Source organism: Chelonia mydas, chromosome 8 (genome assembly GCF_015237465.2).
Source record: "Chelonia mydas isolate rCheMyd1 chromosome 8, rCheMyd1.pri.v2, whole genome shotgun sequence".
Taxonomy (NCBI): domain Eukaryota; kingdom Metazoa; phylum Chordata; order Testudines; family Cheloniidae; genus Chelonia; species Chelonia mydas.
The window spans coordinates 49,508,213-49,535,024 of record NC_057854.1 but is presented as its reverse complement, the minus strand read 5'-3'; the positions used below and the strand labels follow the sequence as shown (position 1 = coordinate 49,535,024).

Below are 26,812 nucleotides of genomic sequence, written 5' to 3'. Positions count from 1 at the left end.
GCAGCATGTGGAGCCCCCTGACTGCCTCTACGTGTAGGAGCCAGAGGGGGGACATGCCGCTGCTTCCCAGGAGTTGCACGGTGCGGAGGCTAGCAGGGAGCCTGCCAGCCGCGCTGCGCAGCGCCACCAACCAGACAGTCAACGGCCTGATCAGTGGTGTTAACTGGAGCAGCCAGGATCCCTTTTTGACTGGGTGTTCTGATTGAAAACTGGACACCTGGTCACCTTAGCGTTGTCTCATAATGAGGAATAGCCCAGGAGCCCCCCTGGAAACTCAACACAGTGAGCAGGGATACAGTGATCAGAGGGTGGGACAAGTATTTCAGGTTCGCAGCCACTCACTGGGGCCCACAGGGAGCTGGCGCAGGCGTGGGGCAAAGCAAGGTGGAGGAAATATCTTTTTGCACCTTCGCCCTAAATTCCCACTCAATCATCACTGAGGCTGGGCAATTTCCCAGTAACATTTCCCTCCTGTTATTATTTCACCCTTGTTGCATTTCCACCTCCTGTCCAGGACTGGAAGCCCTGAGACACCATGAAGGTCAATCCTGTCAGCACCACAGCCTGCTCCAAAGCAGGAAGCACATTACCATGGAGAGTTCCAGTTCTGCACATGCAAGAAGCTTGGGTAGTATGGATAAGCACCTCAATATCGAGCTCTCATCCCAACCTAATTTGTGAGGGCCAGATCATCAGCTTGTGCCAATTTGGGGGACGCTCCTTATTCCATCCCTCCCCACTGCTCCCCTGTGCAGGCACTTGGCAAAATCTGTTTCTGAATTAAAACTGCATGTCATAAATATAAAGGGAAGGGTAACAACCTTTATGTATGCAGTAAAATAAAATTCCTCTTGGCCAGAGCTACAGAATCCCCTTACCTATAAGCGGTTAATCAGTTCAATTAACCTGATTGGCACCTGACCAGAAGGACCAATGGGGAAAGAAAATACTTTTAAATCTGGGGGGGGTGAAGGACTTGGGGGGAATATTTTGGGGAACAGGAACTCCAAGTGGTTCTTTTCCTTAAATCTTTGTCTAACTCACTTGGTGGTGGCAGTGAATACTGTCCAAGGACAAGAAGGAATTTGTGCTTGGGGAAGTTTTAACCTAAGCTGGTAGAAATAAGCTTAGGGGGTCTTTCATGCAGGTCCCCACATCTATACCCCAGAGTTCAGAGTGGGGAGGGAACCCTAACACTGCAGTATCTGGCTTATCTCACTAAGTATTCCCTGTGTGTGCTTCCTTTTTCTTATTGTAGATTGAGCTGCAATTGGCTATATTTTAATTTTTTTTCTTTTGCTTAATTTCCTGCTTGTTACATTCTGACATGACTCCAAATCTTCCTTGAATCTGATGTTTAGGAAATAGAGAACAAAGCACTGCCACTGGAAAGTGCTCCTCCATAAATCAGAATAACTCATATCTGCAAATATACCAGCTATGCTAAGGTGCACTATGGGAGGCTAGTTATGTTGAACAGACATTTGCATTCTTCAGCAGATGGCCACCCCCACTTACGTCTGTGCCTTCATGTAGGGGCACAATGATTTCTTTGCCCTTTCGTGCCACCTGTTGAAAATGTTTCATTCCATACAACTGGAATCCTGTACCTAATGAGCAATGTGATTGCTCTTTTAAAGCATGGGACATGGAGCATTAAAATAGTCCTGTAAGTGGAGGTGCATGCACGTGTTACTGAGATGTGTGTGTAAACAGCTATATTTGTATGGGAGAGTGTTTTTTCATACATGTATGAAAAAGAAACCTGCTTCCCAGACCAATCTGTTAGCAAACAGGCAAACACTATAAAAGAGAAAGAACATGGGCATATTTATTACTAGCCCATAAATAATTTTATGGGCGGAAAATAATAGCACACCTAAAATGAGCGTGTGGAGCCAGTAATGAAAGTCTTTCATAATGCACTGGAACATGACTTAATCCTGGTGAGAAGTGGAAAGCGAGCCTCCATCAAGGCAGCACAAAGAGGGGGCTTTCCTGTTTCTTGTGAGCAAAGGAAAAAATGGAGGGCATTTGCCCTGGCATAAGCACAGTAGGGAACCCAGAGGGAAGGTGCAAGAGATAGAGACAGAAGAGAATGAAGGCTATGTAGGTAGAATTCTCTGTAGATGCATAGGGGATTGGACTAGATGACCTCCTGAGGTCCCTTCCAACCCTGATATTCTCTGACGTAGGGATACAGGGGTATTAGGAACAGAAAGGTAATAACACTGTTTATTGACCAATGATTAATGATGCATTAAGTCTTCCAAGTGCCTTAACAAAAGGTAATTACAGACAATCTAGGACTAAACAGGGCAACATGCCCCATATAAACTGTACAGAAAGAGCAAAGAGAAATAACAACCTCCCAATAATAGAAGGCAGCAGCCACATAAAATTAAACTGTGGTTACAATCAGAAAATCAGCACTGTATGAACTGCATCTCCCTAATGGACATATCAGCTCCCTGTGTCTCTTCTACTTATGTCCTCCTTATGTGATTAAAACCCAGGTTTTACTCTCCCTGGTGGAGTTGAGGCCAATGCAGTTGTGGGACAGTCTCAGATGCCAGGTCAGAAAGGCCCTGACTCCCACCTTCTAAAACATGTCTGTAGGCATGGTCAGGAATTCCAGGCCAGCCTTCTCACCTCCCAGAAGAGACTGGCTCTAAGGCCTTGGGATCACATTGCCCCTTGTGCAGTCATTTACGCCAGTGCAAAGTGAGTGAAAACTGAGCTAAAGCAGAACAGCAGCAGCAAGGGTGATTCTGAAGGTGCCCTTGAAGGCTAACAGTAAAATCTCAAATAACGCCTCTCGGTACAGTAACTCCTCACTTAAAGTTGTCCCCGTTAAGGTTGTTTCGTTGCTGATCAATTAGAGAACATGCTTGTTTAAAGTTGCGCAATGTTCCCTTATAACATTGTTTGGCAGCCACCTGCTTTGTCTACCACTTGCAGAAAGAGCAGCCCTTTGGAGCTAGCGGTGGGGGCTTGGAACCAGAGTGGACCAGCAGCCCTTCCCCCCCACCCCTTAAGTTCCCTGTGCAGGAGCTACCCAGCAGGCTATCAATTGCTGGGCAGTTCAGCTGTCCTTCCCCCCACTGCCATGTGCTGCTCCTGCCTTCTGCCTTGGAGCTGCTTCTGGGAGCCTCCTGCTTGCTGTGCGGGGGGCGAGAGAAGAGGGGTGCTAGTGTCAGGGTGTTCCCCTCCCCCTGCTCCTGAACCTTATCTTCATAGAGTTGCGGTGGGGGGGGGGGGAAGAAGCACGACAGGACTCAGGAGGGAGGGAGCTTGCTGGCAGCAGCTGCGGTCTCAACTTGCTGATCTACTTAAAAAGGCAATTTGAGTGGGGTCAGTGTACTTAAAGGGGCAATGTGCACATCTCTCACACACACACACAGCGTGTGTGTGTCTGTCTGCCTCTCTGCCATGCTGTCTCCCCTCCCTCCATTCATGCTGCCTTGTAGAATGCGAGGCTAAATTAACAACTTGTTAACCCTTGAGGGTTCAGTCAAGTGCTAGTTCATCATTTAGCAGTAAGAAGAAAAGGAGGACTTGTGGCACCTTAGAGACTAACCAATTTATTTGAGCATAAGCTTTCGTGAGCTACAGCTCAATTCATTGGATGAAGCTCACGAAAGCTTATGCTCAAATAAATTGGTTAGTCTCTAAGGTGCCACCAGTACTCCTTTTCTTTTTGTGGACACAGACTAACACGGCTGCTACTCTGAAACCTTTCATTTAGCAGTAAGGCATTCCCTGGGAAATATCCCATCCTCTGACTTCACCACCTCAACCAAGCTTCACAATCATCATTGCTGTGTACAGTATTATATTGTTTAAAATTTACAGTGTGTGTGTATGTATGTGTGTGTGTAAAAAATATATAGATAGTCTTTTGTCTGGCGAAAAAAGTGTCCCTGGAACAGAACCCCCCTATTTACATTAATTCTTATGGGGAAATTGGATTCGCTTAAAGTAGCATTTTTCAGGAACAACTACAATGTTAAGCGAGGAGTTCCTGTATTTGCCTGGCAATGGCTTTTTCATTTACAGAACACTGCTGTAGGGTTCTGTCTCCCCCGCCGTGGTGATCCATACACTAATGGGGATGAAATGAGTGATACACGTGCCTGTCATTGGCTTTCAGTTGCTATGACTCATCTGTAGAATGCCTGGCTGTATCTGATCAGTTTGTGACCCAGCTGAGGGAGAGCTCTTCATTACTCCAGGACAGGGGGAAGGGAAAGAATTGGCCTTTATCCCTGAAAGTGTGGGACAAGGATAGGAAAGCCCTCCCCACCCTACAAAGTAGCCTTCCTGTTAAGCCCAGGTGCCCAATGCCACTTACTTTGAGCCAAACTCTATCATCCAAGGGCGTTTTCTCCCCATCGGCAACCTGAGCATCATCGCGACTGGTGGTGCAAGGGAACCAAGTAGCAAGGGAATGATGCTCTGGCATATCTTTAAGGTGGGATGTGCACACCTGGAAAGGAGAGATTTTCAGCCCCAGCAGCAGCAGCAGCATTGGGCATGGAGGGGAAGGGAGGGAGAGAACTACCAGCCTCCTACATGCCCACCAGGAAAGAGGCACCACAGCATTAACCAGAGCAGAAGGGGAGGGGTGACAGAAGTCACCTGCTTGAATAAAGAATATTTCAGGGTACCTGTGGGATTGAGGGAAAGACTATGAGCTAGCTAAGTGTAAATGAGCACAAATCCACTGATTTCAGCACAGGGATCCCAATTTACATCAGCTGAGACTTGTGCTCAATAGTCTAGAAGAAAAAACATTCCGAATAATCAATATACAGGGTCAGATCCTCAACTGGCATAAATCAGTATAGTCCTGTGGATCCACACAGATTTACACCAGATGAGAACCTGGCCCTTGAAATCTTGATTCCTCTGGAACAAGGGACATGGGGTCTCAAGATTGTCCACTGTACCAAGACTGGCCAGAGAAGAGCACACACAAATGACTACAATATTTGCACTTTTCTCCATGCTCCCTGTTCCCCTTTCTTAGCCTCTTTGTATGAAATATTGATATGATGTTGCTAATTTATCTCAATTCCTTATTGGGTTGATGACAATTATTGCACCAAAAAGGTACAAAGCACTGTACAGACAGATGTAATAATAACACCTAGCTCTTCTATTGCATTTCTCACCAGTTGATCACAAGGCAGCGCTTTACAAAGGAGGTCAGTGTCATTAATTTTATTATTTTAGAGATGAGGAAACTGAGGCACAAAGCTGTGACGTGACTTGCCCAAGGTCCCCCAGCAGATGAAGCAGGAATAGAACCCAAGTCTCCTGAGTCCCAGTCCAGTGCACCATCCACTGGGCCACACAGCCTCTATCCAGAGCAATGGCATATGCAGAGAGGGACCATGTCTCAAAGAGCTTACTTTACAAACTAAAATGATATATTATTTAAGAGGATGGAGCACAGAGCTATAGGAACTTCCAGATGACACCAGGTCCATCTAGGAGAGCATCCCATTTCAGACAAAGACCAGCACCAAATGTTTCAGATGAAGATGCAATGAGAAGTATGCACAAACATGCCCACGGGAAACGTTTCCCCCAGGCTGTTCAGCACTGATCCATAGCCCATTGAAGTCAGTGGAAAGATGCCCACTAACTTCAAGGGGCTTCAGACACTAAGTGGTGGGCATATGTTCTGAAGCATGAGGGTTTATATCCTTTCACACCCTGATCCTAAGCGCATTTAGGCCCATGTTAATTTTTATGACTGCAGTGGGATAACTCGTGAGCTTAAAGTTATGCACGTACTTAAATGCTTGCTGGATCAGGGCCATAATTTCTCATCATATCTGTTGTAACAATGACATGCTGCCTATTCGTATCAGGGTGAAATTCACCCCCGCACAGAGGGCCACCCCAACGGCTCTGGCCCGTCCCAAGTAAGGACTGTGCACTTCTAACTTCACCCCTTCTGAATCCTTTGTAAAGCTCCTGGCCTCAATGCAACCTTGTGGCAGTGAATGCTAAGGATTAACAGTGCTGGGGGTTTCTTAAACAGCCTTTCCCTTGGTGAGGTGTTGTCTTTTGGAAAGACCCCATGCAGTGCGACCGACAGCTAAGCTTAGCACCTCACCTTCACAACAGGCTCTCCGGTCACCATGGAAACGGGACATGACTTCTTGTCCTGGTGGGAGGTGTAGGCCTGTGCTGCCCACTGATCCATGTACCCTTTGGGAGTGTAGAGGCCACAGTCCTGGATGCTACTTCTCCTCTCGAAGGGCTCACATACTCCATCCCCCTCGTGAACATAACAGAGGCTCGGCTCTCCTGCAGAGAGGTCAAAGACTAGAAGTTTAGTGTCTACAATGCTTCTGCTGGGGCAGATCCCTGAAAAGGGTCCTGGCAGACAGGACAGCCCACCACAGGGATGTTACAGCAGGAGAAAAAACTATACCCTTCCCCCGGGTGGTCATCGTGGCCCAAAAGGGGGTGCCAAGGAGAGAAGGAATGGGCTGACTCAGCACATGACTTACCAACACAGTTGAAGCCTTTTTCCTTTTTACACTTCCCAGAGCAGCCATCTCCATCTAACAGGTCTCCATCATCGCACTCCTCTTCCAAGCTCCTAAGAGACCATCGGCAAGAAATGTTAACGCCCTCTTGACTAGCTGCCCTTCAAGCTTTTCAGCTCCATAAGGGTCAGGATCCCATGTTTAAGGACAACCCTCAAGTCAGATTTCACTGGAGGAATCATGGGATGCCAGCTACATGGAGGGAGAGAAGAGTCTGACTCGTCAGGTGAGGAAGGAGTTGAGAAAGCCAGAGTGGGAGAAAAGAGGCCCCACCCCACCATCATCTTCCTTGGAGAACTCAGCGTGGAAGCAAGTGCAACTACCAAGCCTGTGTGAGAGGAGAAGAGCCGCCAGTGATGTCAGATGTGAAGAATGGCCAGTTTTTCCACTGGGAGTTGGACAAGTCAAGGTGGGGTAAGGGATAGGGATGAGTTTAGTGAGTGAGGGGGGGAAAGCAATAGCCACATGCTACATTTCATGAGAAAACCACAAGCAATTTTCACAAGCAGCATCTGTCAGTGTGCTGCAAAAAGCTGGTCTGATAGCAAAAATAGGGAAAATTACATGCTTAGGTGAATTCAGGTTTATTCTCATGTGTGCACCCACACACACACACATGCATGCACATGCACACACACACACACACACCTTCACACTCAAAACTTCAAATATTCAAGCAACTTTGCTTCAGATACTCTTCATACACAAAGATGCACAATGGGAAAAATCAATCTTGCCTCTCCACTCTCTTGACTTTGACTCACTGTTATTACCCGAAGGTTTAAAATTGTTTACTAAACAAGACTTCCTAAGCTGTGTTCCCAGCTGCCCTTTAGATCAGTCATGTTAAAAGCCTATCACAAATCTCCACTACTTGCCTCCCATTTACGTTGCTTGTTCAGTTTTTTCAACTTCACTCAGCTTGGACAGTGGAACTAAAGTGGTGATTCACTCTCCAGAGGCCCAGATGCCAGACCCTTAACTGTAGTAAATCAGCAACGAAGTCAACGAAGCTATGCTGAATTACACCAGCTGAGGATCTGGCCCTTTTAGCCAGTTTCCCCTGTTGGGTTTCATGCACTTAGCACCAAGTTGAAGTCAGAAAAATTCAAATTGGAAACGTGATATAAATTTTTACCAGAGAGGATAGTTAACAATTAGATGAACTTACCAGGGGACGCTGTAAGTTTCCCCATCATTTGGGGTCTTTAAATCGAGACTGGATGTCATTCTAAAATATATGCTCTAGCAGAGAGCCACAAGTTACTAGGCACAATGCAGAATCATTGGGTGAAGTTCTCTGGCCTGGTCTATGCAGGAGGCCAGACTAGATGATCAGAATGCTTCTTTTGGGGTTTAAAAATCTGTGACACTTCATAGAGATTGGTTCTGGCCTAAGCATTGGACCAAGCACCCACTGACTTTGGGGAAGTTCAGATCAGAATCCAGATCCAAACTCGGCACCTCGCAAGGCCCTTCTTTACCTTCAAAGAAGCATTAGATTTTGAAAAACACTCTGGATTTGAACCTTCATTCTTTAGTAATGGTTTGGCACCACTGACTTGAGTGGAGTTATGCTAGCATAAATCCGGTGTCATGGAGTGAAGGATCAGGTCTTCTGTTTACCTTTGAATCTACCCTACTAGACCGAACAGCTTTAAAAACATCTCCCAAACATGTAGAATTCAATACTTACATGGTCACTTTTCCGTCTCCACAATAGGGAGTGCCCTGGGTATGGATCAAAGGTGGAGAGGGTTCTCCCACAGCTGCCCCAGCCATGGCCTGCACCTGGTACCGGTACAATTGGCCCGGTGTGACATCCCTGCCAAAACACAGAGGAATGAAACAAACTCGGAGAGAACAAATACCATGTGGGAAACATAGGTCTGTATGTGGCCATTTCCAGTGGATTCATTAGAGGCAAAGGGGATGCTAGAGGTTATAAAAAGCATGTGTTGTATCTAAGCAGAATGGAAAGGTAACGGTCCTGTGGATGCTACCCTGGTAGGTAGGAAGTGTTGCAATAATTGGCTAATGAATTTACCCTAATTGTAGCTCAGTTGTAAAGAGTATATCAAAGTTTAAGTAATACAATGACCTATAATAACAAATGTTAATGAAAAATAGGTCAAGTTGCTTTCAGTAACGAGTGTTGTAAATAGGTGCAAGAGAACCAAATTAGTCCAAACAAAAAAAGGCCACATTGATATAATTCAAGGACCATGTTGAAATCATGCTTGGTAAAAACAGAAAATGTGGAACTGGAAATTAATAAATAAAAACTGAAGTGTCAGATATTAGGCCTAATTGTGGGCAAAATACTGGGGACATGGGCTATTCCACACACCATTCCCTTTGTGGGTCCTTAAAGAAAGACTGGGGGAAAGAAAATTAAAAAGATGGAGGCTACTGAAACAAGCTTCATAGTCATGGCTGCCACATCCACCATCTCCTGGGACTCTGGGCCTTTGTCATCCTAATCCTGAGAGATGTCCTGACCAGGCCAGGCCAGAGAGAGGGCTCCAGAAAACATCCATGCCTCTACTGGTTCCAGCTGAATCTCCAACACCATTTGGGATGCAACAGGATTGGATTTTAACAACAGCTCCAGCCAATTTCAACTTCTTACTTCTCTTTTCCCCCAAAGGGCAGTGATAACTATCTGATACCAACTAAGAGACTGTCAAACAAGGGAGTTTTTCCCTTCTAAAAAACTCTCCAACTAAAGGAAAAGGGAAAAAAAAATCTGTTGATAAAATAAAAGCCGTACTTGATACTTCACATTTCAAATACTTTCACTGTTTTCCCTTCCTCTCTGGATCTTTAATAAAATGTTAAAAGAATTTTTAAATGGTGTATTTGTACTAAGCAGGCTAAGAGCTCTATAGGAACAATCCCAAACCTAAGTGTGACCCTAGGAGCCCTTAATGCCCACTGGCATAGGGTGCACTGTCTATCTTCAGACCCAACCAACTCACTGCACTCAAACCTTTGTTGTCATGCTATTTATCCAAAAGATGTTGTGTAAGGTACCACGTGAAAGCTAATAACGTGCAGGTTATGACTATCATTGTGAAATTCATGTGTTAACGTTTCATGTGAAGTTATGAATTCCCTCTGTATGATGTTACCAGAACATGTTGAAGACCAGACAGCGGAGCCTAGGCAAAGGTGATAAAAAGGTGTGGCCTAGGCAAAGGCATGTCAGTGTGCCTCAATTTACATATTAGCAGTATTCAAAACCATTGAGCTAAACCGGGGGGTGGGAGGGGTTCCTGAGCTCAAGAGACAGAGAATGAAGACAGATCCTGCACCCCAGAGACAGAGGACTGAATCCCCAAGAGGCCTTCCTGACTTGTAAAACAAAAATCCAAAGGTGAGGCATGATTATGATTACCCTCTACAAAAGCCACGTTGACTCTTCCCCAACATACCATGTTCATCTAGGTCAGTGGTTTTCACCCTTTTTCATTTATGGGCCCCTAAAAAATTTCAAATGGAGATGCAGACCTCTTTGGAAATCTTAGACTTAGTCTGCAGCCCCCCAGGGGTCCACAGACCAAAGGTTGCTATAGTGTCAAGTTTCAACCAATTTGCCTGCAACTGAAGTTAAGCTAGCTGGCCTGGAATTGCCAGGTTCACCTCTGGAGTCTTTTTTAAAAATAAGTGTTACATTAGTTATCCTCCAGTCATCTGGTACAGAGGCTGATTTAAACAATAAGTTACGTACCACAGTTAGTAGTTCTGCAGTTTCATATCCAAGTTCCTTTAGAACTCTTGGGTGAATACCTTCTAGTTCGGGTGACTTATTACTGTTTAAATTGATCAGATTGTTCCAAAACCTCCTCTATTGACACCTCAATCTGGGACAGTTCCTCAGATTTTTCACCTAAAAAGAATGGCTCAGGTGTGGAAAACTCCTTCATGGCCTCTGCATTAAAGACTGATGCAAAAAAATCATTTTGCTTCTCCATAACAGCCTTGTTTTCCTTGAGTGCTCCTTTACCACCTTGATCGTCCAGTGGCCGCACTGATTGTTTGGGAGGCTTTCTGCTTCTGATGTACATTTAAAAAATTCAGTTAGTTTTTGTGTCTTTTGCTAGTTGCTCTTCAAATTGTTTTTCGGCCTTTTATACTTGGCTTGCCAGAGTTTATGTTCCTTTCTATTTTCCCCAGTAGGATGAAACTTTTCTAAACTTGTGTGCTTCTAGAAAGCTAACAGATTGGTGTCTCTGGAGAGACTGCAAACCTAACACTTTCTCTGGGAGGGTCCAGTGACAGGGGCTGGTTCTTACAGTAGGAAGATTTTGGGATGAATCTGGGGCTAGAAGGGTACTAAGGCCAGGCTGCAAACCAGTAGTAACCAGGTTGGGCAAAGCCAGGATGAGGGTTATGTCCTGCTGGCAGGCTGCTGTGGTCAGAGCTCTGGGCCAAAGCTGCACAGCCACAAGACATGTAAGGATACAAGGCAGTCGGTAACAGAACCATAGGCGCCTACTTCTGCTCCTGCAGGTGGGTGCTCAACCCCCCTCTGCCCCTGGCCCGGCCCAGATGATGCTCTAGATACAGGATCCTGGGTTTTACAAGGGGGAAGAAGGGTAAGCTGGTGTGTGTTAGGGGTGGAGGGGAACAAGAGAGGCAAGGAGTGGGAGAGATGGTCCTCAGAATCTCAATGAAATTTGCATGGCTTGGCCTGGGTATGGATGGATAGATGGAAAGAAGCCACACAGTTCAGATCTGGGCTTTGAACCCCCTCAAAGTTCAGGGTGTTTAAAACTAGCATGTAAATTTAGCCAGGCAGGCAGACAGGCATAATTTGGCAAATTCCAATTTAGATTCCAGTTTCCCATGTCCCCAAAGTCTGGGGGTATTTGGATCTGAGGTTTTGGTTATGGCCCATCTCTATATTAATAAAACATTCAGGGTGCCAATATATCCAAGCCAGGAGAATGTATTGCACTGTGGCACATGCACATACACAAAGCCAAAAGCACAGGTAGGTTTCTCCCCAATTCTACAATTGCCATGAGCCGAGGCTATAGAAAGAGGATCTGTAGCAAGTAATCAGAGGAGCCTGCCATGTTTCCCTCTAGGTGGACAATCGCATGAAATTATCCCCTACTCTATGTGACTTGAACAGTCATTACCCTGGTCCCACAGATGGGGAAATGTGTCAAAGTTAAAGGGTTCTCTCTAGTGGGAAACAGCTTCCTGGTGAGTATCATGCTAGTGTCACGGAACTGTCATAAGGAATGGGGTGTTCTGGGCGAACTCTGTGGCTGGGCGTTCATGGCACTGCTCACCACAGAGCGGCTGAGTCCTAAAAACCATCAATGAATCCAAATGCAGAAGCCAGAAAAGCAAGGAGAACTAGAACAGCATCCCTCCCCCTCCCCCGGGGCCTTTGGTGGACCGATCTTGCTACTCACGTGTCGGTGAACTTTCGGTGCATGTGCAACCCCGTTATGGGGGAGCCGCTAGCAAACGGGGGGTCCCGCAGGATCCTGTACCTCACAGGCTTGCAGCTGGAGCAGAGGGGGCTCTGGGGCACGGAGGTTAAGAGAGCCGCATCTATCTCCATCCGCTCATCAAAGGTGTAGACCTTTACCCCAGACACCTTCCTGTTGACGTTGAGCCTAACAGTGAGGGGGGTGTCGCAGAAAGTGTCCAGGGGGCCCAGGTGAATGGACTCCCCATGCTCCGTCAGGATTTCAATGTCAGACAAGGCCTTGGGCGAGTCTGTGGAGAGGTAGGTGGTCCACAGTACAAGAGACTCCGGGTACACGGGGTGCAGGAAACGCAGCTCCAGGATACAACCATGCGGCTGGGGGCAAGGAACAGTCATGTTCATGTGGTACAGGTGGAGCTCTGGGCTCCAGGCCTGCAGGCTGGGCTCACAGGGCTGATCCACATCTGGGGGGCCTAGACAAGGGGAGAATATAGATCCCTATAAGGAGCAGGGCAGTTCATTTCAGTAGCAGAGATATATGATAGTCTGTACATACATGCACACACATTGAGGTGAATGCCCCCCCATGTATGCACATATAAACACAGATACATACGCACATGTGTGAAGGAGACCAAAGCCCTGAGGTAAGTGGGGAAGGGAGATACCAGGAGGAAGCACGAGCAGGAGAGCGCAAGAGGGGAGGACTCCTGCCTCATACTGAGAAAGCGGGACGATCAGCGAGTTATCTTAAGTGCCTATGTCACAAAGTTTGGGGGAGACAGGGTCCTGCACCCCCCCACACACTTCCTGTGATTCACCGTGACTCTCAGCCAGCCAGTAAAACAAAAGGTTTATTAGAGACAACAGGAACACAGTCCAAACCAAAGCTTGTAGGCACAAACCAGACCCCTCAGTCAGGTCCTTCTGGGGGGCAGGGAGATTAAACCCCAGCCTTGGGGCTCCTGCCTCTTCCCCAGGCTGCTCCAAACTGATACCCCCTCCAGCCATCTCACCCAGCCTTCCCACAGCTCCTCCTCCAGCCTTTGTCCAGTTTCCTGGGCAGAAGGTGTCACCTCGCCCCCACCCCCTCCTGGCTCAAGTATCTTCCCTCAAGGGAAGTCTCCCATTCCCAGCTCAATACTCCCCGCTCCCTGCTGCATCACAGCCTGTACACAAATGCAAGAAGCCTGGGAAACAAGCAGGGAGACCGGGAAGTCCTGGCACAGTCAAGGAATTATGATGTGATTGGAATAACAGACTTGGTGGGATAACTCACATGACTGGAGTACTGTCATGGATGGATATAAACTGTTCAGGAAGGACAGGCAGGGCAGAAAAGGTGGGGGAGTTGCATAGTATGTAAGGGAGCAGTATGACTGCTCAGAGCTCCGCTACGAAACCGCAGAAAAACCTGAGAGTCTCTGGGTTAAGTTTAGAAGCGTGAGCAACAAGGGTGATGTCGTGGTGGGAGTCTGCTATAGACCACCGGACCGGGGGATGAGGTGGACGGGGCTTTCTTCCGGCAACTAACGGAAGTTACTAGATTGCAGGCCCTGGTTCTCATGGGAGACTTCAATCACGTTGATATCTGCTGGGAGAGCAATACAGCGGTGCACAGACAATCCAGGGTGTTTTTGGAAAGTGTAGGGGACAATTTCCTGATGCAAGTGCTGGAGGAACCAACTAGGGGCAGAGCTCTTCTTGACCTGCTGCTCACAAACCAGGAAGAATTAGTAGGGGAAGCAAAAAAGTGGATGGGAACCTGAGAGGCAGTGACCATGAGATGGTCGAGTTCAGGATCCTGACACAAGGAAGAAAGGAGAGCAGCAGAATACAGACCCTGGACTTCAGAACAGCAGACTTTGACTCCCTCAGGGAACTGATGGGCAGGATCCCCTGGGAGAACAACATGAGGGGGAAAGGAGTCCAGGAGAGCTGGCTATATTTTAAAGAATCCTTATTGAGGTTACAGGAACAAACCATCCTGATGTGTAGAAAGAATAGTAAATATGGCAGGCGACCAGCTTGGCTTAACAGTGAAATCCTTGCTGATCTTGAACACAAAAAAGAAGCTTACAAGAAGCGGAAGATTGGACAAATGACCAGGGAGGAGTATAAAAATATTGCTCGGGCATGCAGGAGTGACATCAGGAAGGCCAAATCACACCTGGAGTTGCAGCTGGCAAGAGATGTTAAGAGTAACAACAAGGGTTTCTTCAGGTATGTTAGTAACAAGAAAAAAAGTCAAGGAAAGTGTGGGCCCCTTACTGAATGAGGGAGGCAACCTAGTGAGAGAGGATGTGGAAAAAGCTAATGTACTCAATGCTTTTTTTGCCTTTGTCTTCATGAACAAGGTCAGCTCCCAGACTACTGCACTGGGCAGCACAGCATGGGGAGGAGGTGACCAGCCCTCTGTGGAGAAAGAAGTGGTTCAGGACTATTTAGAAAAGCTGGATGAGCACAAGTCCAAGGGACCAGATGTGCTGCATCCGAGAGTGCTAAAGGAGTTGGCAGATGTGATTGCAGAGCCATTGGCCATTATCTTTGAAAACTCATGACGATCGGGGGAGGTCCCGGATGACTGGAAAAAGGCTAATGTAGTGCTCATCTTTAAAAAAGGGAAGGAGGAGGATCCGGGGAACTACAGGCCAGTCAGCCTCACCTCAGTCCCTGGAAAAAATCATGGAGCAGGTCCTCCAGGAATCAATTCTGAAGCACTTAGAGGAGAGGAAAGTGATCAGGAACAGTCAGCATAGATTCACCAAGGGCAAGTCATGCCTGATTAATCTAATTGCCTTCTATGACGAGATAAGTGGCTCTATGGATGAGGGAAAAGCAGTGGACATGTTATTCCTTGACTTTAGCAAAGCTTTTGACACGGTCTCCCACAGTATTCTTGCCAGCAAGTTAAAGAAGTATTAGCTAGATGAATGGACTATAAGATGGATAGAAAGCTGGCTAAATTGTCGGGCTCAACGGGTAGTGATCAATGGCTCCATGTCTAGCTGGCAACCGATATCAAACAGAATGCCCCAAGGGTCGGTCCTGGGGCCGGTTTTGTTCAATATCTTCATTAATGATCTGGCAGATGGCATGGACTGCACCCTCAGCAAGTTTGCAGGTGACACTAAACTGGGAGTAGTGATAGATACGCTGGAGGGTAGGGATAGGATACAGAGGGCCCTAGACAAATTAGAGGATTGGGCCAAAAGAAATCTGATGAGGTTCAACAAGGACAAGTGCAGAGTCCTGCACTTAGGACGGAAGAATCCCATGCATTGCTACAGACTAGGGACCGAATGGCTAGGCAGCAGTTCTGCAGAAAAGGACCTAAGGGTTACAGTGGATGAGAAGCTGGATATCAGTCAACAGTGTGCCCTTGTTGCCAAGAAGGCAAACGGCATTTTGGGCTCTCTAAGTAAGGGCATTGCCAGCAGATCGAGGGATGTGATCGTTCCCCTCTATTCGGCATTGGTGAGGCCTCATCTGGAGTACTGTGTCCAGTCTTGGGCCCCACACTACAAGAAGGATGTGGAAAAATTGGAAAGCGTCCAGCAGAGGGCAACAAAAATGATTAGGAGACTGGAACACATGATTTATGAGGAGAGGTAGCGGGAACTGGGATTATTTAGTCTGCAGAAGAGAAGAATGAGGGGGGATTTGATAGCTGCTTTCAACTACCTGAAGGGGGGTTCCAAAGAAGATGGATCTAGACTGTTCTCAGTGGTACCAGATGACAGAACAAGGAGTAATGGTCTCAAGTTTCAGTGGGGGAGGTTTAGGTTGGATATTAGGAAAAACTTTTTCCCTAGGAGGGTGGTGAAGCACTGGAATGCATTACCTTGGGAAGTGGTGGAATCGCCTTCCTTTGAGGTTAAGGTCAGGCTTGACAAAGCCCTGGCTAGGATGATTTAGCTGGGGATTGGTCCTGCTTTGAGGAGGGGGTTGGACTAGATGACTTCCTGAGGTCCCTTCCAACCCTGAGATTCTATTATTCTGTGTGCAGACAATGATGCCATCATATGCACACAACCACACATAAGCACCAACATACAGTGTGTGCTCAAATGTCTCAGAGCATACAGACATCAAACACACTTGTGTCTCCATGCATAAATCCTCAGATCCGTAACAGCATGAAGAAACAAACATATGTATCCCACCCTACACGCATGCCTTCACAGACATACACAGGCCTGAACATGCGTATCTAGGAATTTTTCAACAAAATGGTTTTGGCTCATTTGTTGAAACCAACACCAATGGTTTTGTGGGAATGGCCAGTCTCCACGGATTGCACGACCGATAAAAAGTTGAAAAAGAGTTTTGACATTGTCGAAATGGGTCACTTCTCCATTGGCTAAACAAAACTTTTCAGTTCAAAACTGCTTTTTTTGTTTCAAAATTTAACTTCATTTATACTAAAAAAAGTTTCAAAAACGAAAAAAAGGTCCAAATCTAAATGTTTTGAAATCCCAAACCAGAATATTTTTCAGTTTATCGGTTCAGAAAAATGTTCAAGCTTTTGACTTTTTGTTCCAATCTGGGAGGGGAAAAATGTTCAAAATCTCAAAAATTCTCACAAGAGAGGAACCCCCGACCCAATCTTATCAAACAGGTCAGTGCAAACATCCCCCCCTTGCACAGAACTGTACAATGACTCAGGCACAAACACATACTCTATATACCTGTGTATCCACAGGAACACCTGCAGACACATGCATTCATTTTGTCAGAAATACAGGTATACCTGCACACACACACAAACCTACACATGCCTGGACACACAGACACGGACTGCACCAAGCAGGATTCTGTGATTGGTCTCAGTGCCACTGGCATACTAACTATACACCTGCGATGGAGAGAAATTAGCATGAGTTAACTGCCGACATCTCTCACCCTGCATTAGTGCTAGGTTTTGTTCGGACCATCCTTCCCATTCTTAGGCACAAGGTCACAGAGGAGAAGTTAAGGAAACTAGTTTTCAGGCAGATCCCAATTCAGGGCTCACGGCCCATTAGGTGAGTGCGTTCGAGTGAGGAGGAGCAGAGGAGCACACCCGGCTGGCTGAGTGTCATCAGTACAGATGGGCCCATGCTGCCAAGTTTGCCTCTGAATTCTTATTTGATCTCCAAACATCCCAAGGCTGAAGGGGTCAGGGATTAGATCATTCTCCTAGGCGAAGCAGCACAAAAGGAATTTGATGCTTTTCTATAGGGGCAGCTGGCGGTTCTTCTGTCACAGGGAGTGGTGTAAAGCATTAGGGGCATTCTGGGGTGGCCAAGGGCAGGAGAGGGCATGGCTGTATGCTGGTGATCCCAAGCCAGCAGAATAGTCCCTAGTGGAAGTCCTGTTTATCAGGGGCCCATCTCAGCCCAGGAGCAGACTGGGCCGAGAGCCACCTTTGCCTTCACCCCATCAGCGACAGCAAAGCTTGCTCAGGATTGAGCCCTATGCAGTCAGCAAGGGAAACCAACACGGATGTGCTCTGAGCCATGGAAAGAGAAGCTGAGCATAACCAATTTCAAGTTTACGGACTCTGCTGAAAACACCCAATTTTTCCCAAGCCCACAAACAATTGTTCTATTTAGTGCCTATCCAAGGCCTGGACTTGTGCCACTGTCCCCATAAAATCCCCCAGGTTGTGCAGAACTGTTTCTCTCTCTCTCTCTCACCCCAGCTGATACATACTGGTGAAAACTGCACACTGGTGTGGAGAAAAATTTAGCATCTGCTAAGGGGAAAGCCAGTTCTGATCTGCAAGGGATGACACGGCCATCTGACAGCCCGGGAAATGGAAAATGCTGAAGCTAACCGCTCCAAACGTTCTGCTGTTTAACCAAATTGGCACAACCTCTTTTTTCCCCTCATTTGTCACTTTCTCTGATTGCGAGAGAGGTTTCCACCCCGCTCCAGTCTCGAGCGGAAGTTTCCAGTGACACCATGAAACCCTTGGCTCTTTCCTATGCCAGGGGCACGTGCATGCCAGTGTGATTCATGCTGTAACTTGTCTGGTAGGCAAGGCCAGGGGCAAGATAACCTGCCCTAGGGTGCTTTTTAAACTGACCTCCCTGGCTCATAAACACTTGAAACTGGATACACCTATCAGTTCATCCCGTCCATCCCGTTGGTGGGGAAGAAGGACTGCTCCCTACGCTGTGTTCTCCAGGGCTCTGCCTGGACCTAAATGATCCAAGAAATGAGATTCTCACCAACACCTCAGGAAGAGTATGCCACTCTCTATGGCTGGATCAAAGTCCATGGAAGTCCAAGAGAAGGCTCCTATAGGGTCTGATCCAAAGCCAAAGAGGTGGGTGCACCATACACTGGTTTTTCTTTTGGTGACATCAGACCAACTGAACAGGTTCCCAGGTGCCTCTTTTCTCTCTCCAACACCCTCCTGGGAAGCTGTTAGTAACACTGATGAGCTCCCTGCACCCCAAAGTTGCTGGTATCTCCGGTACGGTCCCTGGGAGCTGAGCTTTACCTTATGCAATCTTCTACCAAGAGGATATTTATTTTGCATATTTAAATTTAGATAGAGCAGAAAGATATGGAAAATTGGGTCTCAGATGATCTCATCTCCACCGAGGGGAGCGGCAGTCACTGTGAATGAGAGAGGACAAGGCACTTTACCTACTGCCTCCTCAGGGGTCCAGTAGCCGGAGGAGTCACAGACTCGAGGGGAAGAGGCCTCATGCACATATTGGCTGAAAGTACCATCTTCAGCACAGTCCCCGCAGAGGGTGCTGGGGTCCCTGCAGAACAGAGAGAGAGAATGAGGAAGACTCTTTTCCCCCCCAGTTTCTGATCAGACTTGGACTCTCCTCACTCAATCCCCAACTCTGCATGACATGGGAAGCCCATAAGAGCCAGCTGCTTGGCTTGCTTGTTCTCACAGCCAGCTCTGGCAGAGGCTGGGGAGGGAAAGGGAAACCTTCTGGTTAAGGTACCATACTGGTGATCTGGGTTGGATCCCCAGCTTGTCTACAGATTCCCCGTGTGATCTCAGACAGGTCAGTAAACGCTCTGTGCCTCAGTTTCCCCTCTCAAAAATGGGGAGAATAGCCTTTCCTGTGTCTGTCTTGACTATTTAGACTGCAAGCAGTCTGGGCCAAAGTACGTCTCATACTATGTGTACGTACTGAGCCTGGCACAAGTGGAGCCATGCACTCAGCTTTGGCCTCTAGATGCCCCCATAATACAAATAAGCGATCATGTTTAATTAAAGTGTCAGCATTAAGCTAACGAGGGACCGGGGCAGTATTTCCTGCTTCAAAGACAATGTCAAAACAATCCATTCAGTTAGTCCTGAACGCTCTGCAGTATTTTTCAATCATAAGCCTCCGCTTTCCTTCTCGGGCCATTCTTTTAATGATGCAAGCCCATTTGATGGTTCAGACACCTGTCTGTGCCCTCACTGGGTGACATATGCCATTCGGGAGCCAGGAACAGCACTGCGTATGAGCCATTTGGTGCAGCTAGGGAGCAATTATTCTGTAATTGGGCAGGATGTCCTCAGACATCGATTTTCTATGAATTAAAAGGCATTTGAAAGGCCAGATTTGTAAAATGCTTTCAGGGGGATGCGAGACTTCGCTCACCTTCGCAAAGGGCTTTGAACTGGTAGCTGTTAGAGAAGTATTATTCTTATTCTTTTGCAAACGGCTTATGGGCACAACCGCTTTGCACTGCCATTGTAACTCACAGCATTCACAAGCTGCTAAGCTTTGTAAGGCCCCAAATGAAGACAATATTTAAGCCCTAGTCACCTAAACAATTAAACATGCTTAATTTTCAGGATGTGTGTAAGTCCCATTAAAGTCAATGGGACCAAAGAAGCACATGCCTAAAGATGAGCGCATGCTTAAGTGCTTTGGTGAACATGGATGGACTAGTGAATCAGGGCCTCGGCTACTGTCAGTCTCAGGTCTATACAAACATTTCCCAGGGCATTAATAAAGAAAAGGACAGATTATATACAGTCCTCTCCAAAGCCTGCTGAAGTCAAAGGGAGTAATAAATAAATATTACCAAGCTCTTATATGACGCATTTCATCAATAGGTCTCAATGCTCTTTATGCAGGACATAAATATCCTTACCCCCATTTTACAGATAGGAAAACTGAGGCACAGAGAGGGGAAGTGATTTGATCAATGTCACCCAGCAGGCCAGTGGCAGAGCCAGGACTAGACAGCAGGTCCCCGGAATCCCAGTCCAGTGCTCTATCAATTGGGCCACACTGGGTTTTCACTGACTTCATGATTAGGACCCTGGCCTATGCGATTTTTAAAAATTTATGCGATGCCAATTCTACAGCAATAACCAGCTGCCAATCTTGAGCGCTTCCCAGCTCAGGGACTCAGAGGATTTAATTATTAAATATTCAGTTAGTGTCGACGATATGTGCAAACTTGAGTCCCTGACGTTAGGCACCTTAGTCAGGCACTCAGACAAAAGAGGCCTCATCTTGAGAATGATGAGTCTCCACAATTCCAGATGAATGTGGCTGTTCAGCACCCCTGAAAGTCAGGCTCCTTTTAGTCAGGTGCCTAGCTAGGAACTGAAGGGGCTAACTTAAGATACTGACATCTGAAAATATTACTGACGTGCCTGAAGTCACAAAGCAGGGATCCAAATCCCAACATTCTGGCTCCTGGTCCTGTGCGTTAACCACAAGACCATATTCCCTCCTCATAAATCAGTAGTTTATCCAGTAAGTGCTAAGCGAAGCCCTTTTTTCATTCAGTAATTGCGCTCTCAGGTTGCATTTGGCATTGTCTCCTGATGACACACAACCCTTTGGCACTCTCTCTGCGCCCCCCAATAGCGGAATGCTTTTTGGAGGATGCTTGCTTGACACCCCAGCACACGCTGCCATCACAGTAGTAAACTTGTAACCAGGCGTTTTTTCTAGTGAACGTAACTTGGGGGGTTGCCTCGTTCCTCTATTTCTACAAGGCAGCTGCACAAATAGCTGCCCGCTCTCCACCCACTCAAAACACACACACACACACACAAAAACCAGGCAGGGTCTGCCAGTTGGCAAAGAGCTTGAGGGTTTTGCCAACTCATCTTCATCACCTTCACTAACTTTTGAAATTCCCTGGTTCAGTGCCAAATGACTTTTCCTAGGGAACCACGGACAAATAAATGGTGACAGGCAATTCCCAGTGGAAGCAAGTACAGGCAGTTGTTTAGGGATCCAGGTATGGGTCAAGGTCAGTGGTAGGACTACAAAACCAGTTCCTGGCCAAAGTGATCTAGAAGAAGCAAGAGGTCAGTAGTCAGGCCGGCACATTTTAGTTTATGCCAGTTTTCTGGCATGCTCAGCCAAGCATGGGACCTTCTCAGTGACAATGCCTCTTACCTTTCATAGAGAACGCCACTAATGGGAGGCAGCCAGTGGATGGTGAGGGAGTCTTGGCCCTGCCCAGTGACTACCGGGGGCATGGGGATTGGAGTGGGCTTTCTGCTCTGGCTCCATCGCTGGTACACCAGATCCAAATAGCAATGCATTCGAGCCACTTGGTTGGGGGTAAAACTGTCCGTGCAGTCATCGTCTGAGAGAGAAAGGAGGGAAGGGACTGACTGGTCTGTGAAACATTTTGAGATCCTCGTGTGAAAGGCATTATATAAGTGGTCATTAGCAGTATTAATTACTAAATATAGTCCTGTTTTAAGGCTCTCCTGAAGGACCAGAGAAGAACACAAATTCCCTGGGTTAGAGAGATTCCCCATGGCTTGTCCTACATGACTCCTCATGTTATTTCTCCAGTCGGCCACAAGATGGCACTATTTCAGCAGCTGTTTGTTTTCCTGACTAGACCTCTCCACAGCACAGGGGTGCTTTCCTGAGCCATGCGGATGGCCAATATCCTTGTTAAGCCACATAGGGATGAAGCTGTGGGGGAAAGACAGGGGACTCGGAGCATACTGCAAGGTTATTTTAAAAAAAATGAACAGATGGATGAAAATCAGTGGCTCTCAGACCTTGTTAAGGACAGAAGGGCATCGCTGCCAGTGACACTGCATGGCTGCCATGATGAGGCAGGCCAGGCATTTCTGCCTGCTCTGCTGCGCTCCAACACACGCACAGAAGGAGCACAGAGCCAGAGCCAGTGCTATTGGACTGGCTTCCATGGAGCTATGCCAATTTACATCCACTGAGCTTCCAGCCCACAGCATGGGCCCATGGCACATCATCTGATGTAGGATCCTGCATCCAGCGCCTGCCGTGACCTGATGCTGCCAGGGAAGGTGAGGAGTCCCAGAAGCCAATCAACCCACTGTGCAATGGTGTGGCTGGTGCGTGGGAAATGTACTCCTTCCTGAGCCCAGCAGGTGACCATCTTATACCCTGGAGCATGAGATCTGATTACCCTGAGCTTAGCACATGCATAACAGCACGTTATTATCGACCCTAATATTTGCCAGCCAGGTATCGCAAACAGCTCTTCACTCAAAGCCGCTGCTGTGTCTAAAGCAGCTCTGCCTCAGAGCTTTAAGTCAATTGGAATTTGGAGGAGTTAGGCCTGAGTAAAAACTCAGTAAGGTCTTTAGGATCTGGCCCATTTCATTGACTGTCAGCAGCAGAACAGATATTGGTTATATGTTTGTATGGCACCTTTTCAGGCCAGCGGCACCACAAAACAGTTGCACAGGGTAATGAATTCAATCGTACCGCTACGCAGTGGTTGTGCAGGCCAAAGCACCAGTCTGTAGGGGCTTAGCTGTTACCCTTGCATCGCTTTGGACATAGGACTCTGGTTTCTTCAGCTGAATTTCTAGCTGATACAATAACAATTCCCTCCAGTTACCTGTGTAGCTCATGTAGTTGTTGAACGGCGTTCCGGAGAAGTGGGTGTGGCCACAAGTGTCATTGGTAGGGTCTGGATCTCGGCAGAGTTTACTTTTGGGGGTAGGGGCTGTGTCAGCACAGAGGTCTCCGGTCTCCATAGAAGGTGTAGTCTCCCTGCAGGGATCATCACAAGATTCCCTTTCGCTCACCCCCTTAAAGACATGGTAGAGTCCCAGGATATGTCCTACTTCGTGGATCATGGTGTTGGTATGGCCGGGCATGCCATAATAGGCTGGATTGAGGACCACGCCACCTGGAATTGCAAGCGCATTCAGTGTCATTAAGAGAGAGATGCGGGGAAGTAACTACCTCCAACCTCTAATGGTTTAGCCCAGCTAATACTCATGTCTCAGTTTTCTTAGCGATCACAAACAAGGTGTCTGATGCAAGAGGCAAGACAGACTTTCAGGAAGGGTGAAGGCACTCAGTGCCTTGCAGGAGCCGATTGGCACCTCGCTGGATCAGGTTCTTTGGTATTCCAACACCTGGGTCATCAGATCATTTCAGCTGCTGTTTCCTTTAATGTCTATTCTGAGATAAAACTCTCATTTACAGCCTTGGGTACGCTCTAAATGTATTTCTGACCTGGTGCACCCAACTGAGATGTGTGATGCTCATGCCATGACAGTCTTGACTCCTCCCCAGAGACTAAGGGCAACATTCAAACCCAGGTGCAGATCCAAAGAAGCTGGTGGAGCAGGGTCTTACACCAGGATTGAATTTGGCCCTTGTAGCGAAGCAATGACTCACCGGCTCAGCACCTCCTGCTGGTTGTCTCGGGAATTAGTGCTTCCAGACCGGAGCACCCTCTGCAGGCTGGTGTCTCGCCCGCCGCTGGCCCCCATGTCCCTCCTGGACCCTACTGCCCCTCTCCCTCAGGGTTCTGCCCCCAGCAGTAACCCACAATCAGGGTCTCCCCACGCAGGGGAACCCCCCTACCCTCTATCTCCACCTTGCCTCAGTGGCTACTGCCAGTCACCATCTAGCCCCTGGTCACTGGGGCAGACTGCAGCCTGTAAACCACTCATCATTGGCAAGGCGGGGTTTGATCAGCTGCCTCTGCCTATTCCCAGGCTACCCCTCTGTAGCCCCAGTACCTTTCCTGGCCTTTAGGAAGGCCTGCAGCCTGGGGGTTTTCCAGGCTGGAGCTCCCCAGCTCCTCTGGCCTTTCCCCAGCCCTGGTACCCTTTTCTCCCAGGCAGGCAGCCAGTCCTCTCTCTGAAGCTAGAGAGAGAGTCTGCCTGAGCTCCTGGCTCACTGGCCTTTTATAGGGTCTGGAGACAAGATCTCTAGTCAGCAGATTATCTGGCTATGTAGACTTCCTCCTCAGGCCCTACGCTACCAGCACTCCCAGCTATCTTCGAGACACCACTGACTTCCTGAGGAAACTACAATCCATCAGCGATCTTCCTGAAAACACCATCCTGGCCACTATGGATGTAGAAGCCCTCTACACCAACATTCCACACAAAGATGGACTACAAGCGGTCAGGAACAGTATCCCCGATAATGCCACGGCAAATCTGGTGGCTGAACTTTGTGACTTTGTCCTCAACCATAACTATTTCACATCTGGGGACAATGTATACCTTCAAATCAGCGGCACTGCTATGGGTACCCGCATGGCCCCACAGTATGCCTACATTTTTATGGCTGACATAGAACAACGCTTCCTCAGCTCTTGTCCCCTAATGCCCCTACTCTACTTGTGCTACATTGATGACATCTTCATCATCTGGACCCATGCAAAAGAAGCCCTTGAGGAATTCCACCATGATTTCAACAATTTCCGTCCCACCATCAACCTCAGCCTGGACCAGTCCACACAAGAGATCCACTTCCTTGACACTATGGTGCTAATAAGCGATGGTCACATAAACATCACGCTATACCAGAAACCTACTGACTGCTATTCCTACCTATATGCCTCCAGCTTTCATCCAGACCACACCACATGATCCATTGTCTACAGCCAAGCTCTACGATACAACCACATTTGCTCCAACCCCTCAGACAGCGACAAACACCTACAAGATCTCTATCAAGCATTCTTACAACAACAATACCCACCTGCTGAAGTGAAGAAACAGATTGACAGAGCCAGAAGAGTACCCAGAAGTCACCTACTCCAGGACAGGCCCAACAAAGAAAATAACAGAACGCTACTAGCCATCACCTTCAGCCCCCAACTAAAACCTCTCCAACACATCATCAAGGATCTACAACCTATCGTGAAGGACGACCCATCACGCTCACAGATCTTGGGAGACAGGCCAGTCCTTGCTTACAGACAGCCCCGCAACCTGAAGCAAATACTCACCAGCAACCACACACCACACAACAGAACCACTAACCCAGGAACCTATCCTTGCAACAAAGCCCGTTGCCAACTGTGTCCACATATCTATTCAGGGGACACCATCATAGGGCCTAATCACATCAGCCACACTATCAGAGGCTCGTTCACCTGCACATCTACCAATGTGATATATGCCATCATGTGCCAGCAATGCCCCTCTGCCATGTACATTGGTCAAACTGGACAGTCTCTACGTAAAAGAATAAATGGACACAAATCAGACGTCAAGAATTATAACAATCAAAAACCAGTCGGAGAACACTTCAATCTCTCTGGTCACTCGATTACAGACCTAAAAGTGGAAATACTTCAACAAAAAAACTTCAGAAACAGACTCCAATGAGAGACTGCTGAACTGGAATTAATTTGCAAACTGGATACAATTAACTTAGGCTTGAATAGAGACTGGGAGTGGATGGGTCATTACACAAAGTAAAACTATTTCCCCCTGTTTATCCCCCCCACACACACACACTGTTCCTCAGACATTCTTGTCAACTGCTGGAAATGGCCCACCTTGATTATCACTGCAATAGGTTTTCTTCCCCCCCGCTCTCCTGCTGCTAATAGCTCATCTTAAGTGATCACTCTCCTTACAGTGTGTATGGTAACACCCATTGTTTCATGTTCTCTGTGTATATAAATCTCCCCACTGTAGTTTCCATGGAATGCATCCGATGAAGTGAGCTGTAGCTCACGAAAGCTTATGCTCAAATAAATTTATTAGTTTCTAAGGTGCCACAAGTACTCCTTTTCTTTTCATTAAGGTGTTCGCTTCTTTCTTGAAAACTGTATGTGGGTTTAATGCTTACAAAAGTCACAGGGCTAACAGCACTGGTCAGAGCCAAGCATAGTACAAGCATGTGAGCATTCCCCAGGCCCTGTTCCAACGCACGGCAACCCTGACCCTCAGCGCCCTCTCTCCTCTTACAGTTCCAGGGCTGTACTAGCACTGGTTCCGAATTTCCCACTGGGAACATTTTCCAATGGAAAACTGCCTCCCTGGCCCCAGTGAAAACTTTTGCAGAAAATCTTGGTTTCTTTTGACATTTTCCAGGTTTTCAACGAAAAAAATTTACAAAACTAAATAAGTTTTTCTTCCCTCTGCCCCTTCCTGCTTTTTCCTTGTTTCCCTTTTTTCATTTTGCTACTGGAAAAGGAGGGAAAGAAAAAAAGAGAGGGAAAAACCAAAACCCACACACATTCTCAGGGCCAGCAATGCTGTCTGAGCGTCCGTCCATACTGCATGGCGGATGTGACTGCAGTGCCTGTAGACAGACTGGAGACAGCTTTACTCTAGCTAGCTCAGCTACCAATAGCAGTGAAGCGGTAGCAGCCTGCCCATCAGCACAGGCTGTACAAGCCTCCCAGGAATGCTGGGTAATTATTCCCCTGGCTAGCCCACGCGGAACCCTGTACCTCCGCGGCCTCACTACTCCAGTACCCGAGCTAGCTACACTTAAGCTGATTTGGATATGCCTGCACGTGCTCCAATTCCACCCCGTGATTACAGGACAGACATACCCCAGGGCAAGCTTAAACTCTACTCTCAATGGACGAATCT

The 26,812-nt window shown here is 47.4% G+C and overlaps 1 protein-coding gene across 1 annotated transcript in view; it reads right to left on the bottom strand.

The window, feature by feature from the left end:
- The window catches only part of PAPPA2 (pappalysin 2), a 175,689-nt gene that overhangs the window by 82,498 nt on the left and 66,379 nt on the right, over positions 1 to 26,812 (bottom strand). The window contains exons 5-12 of the mRNA XM_037907043.2: positions 22,849 to 23,142; positions 21,399 to 21,591; positions 18,664 to 18,785; positions 12,002 to 12,494; positions 8,266 to 8,394; positions 6,531 to 6,622; positions 6,131 to 6,324; positions 4,355 to 4,489 (exon numbers count right to left, since the gene is read on the bottom strand). Coding sequence (XP_037762971.2) covers positions 4,355 to 4,489; positions 6,131 to 6,324; positions 6,531 to 6,622; positions 8,266 to 8,394; positions 12,002 to 12,494; positions 18,664 to 18,785; positions 21,399 to 21,591; positions 22,849 to 23,142 — 1,652 coding nt within the window. The remainder of the gene's footprint in view (positions 1 to 4,354; positions 4,490 to 6,130; positions 6,325 to 6,530; positions 6,623 to 8,265; positions 8,395 to 12,001; positions 12,495 to 18,663; positions 18,786 to 21,398; positions 21,592 to 22,848; positions 23,143 to 26,812) is intronic.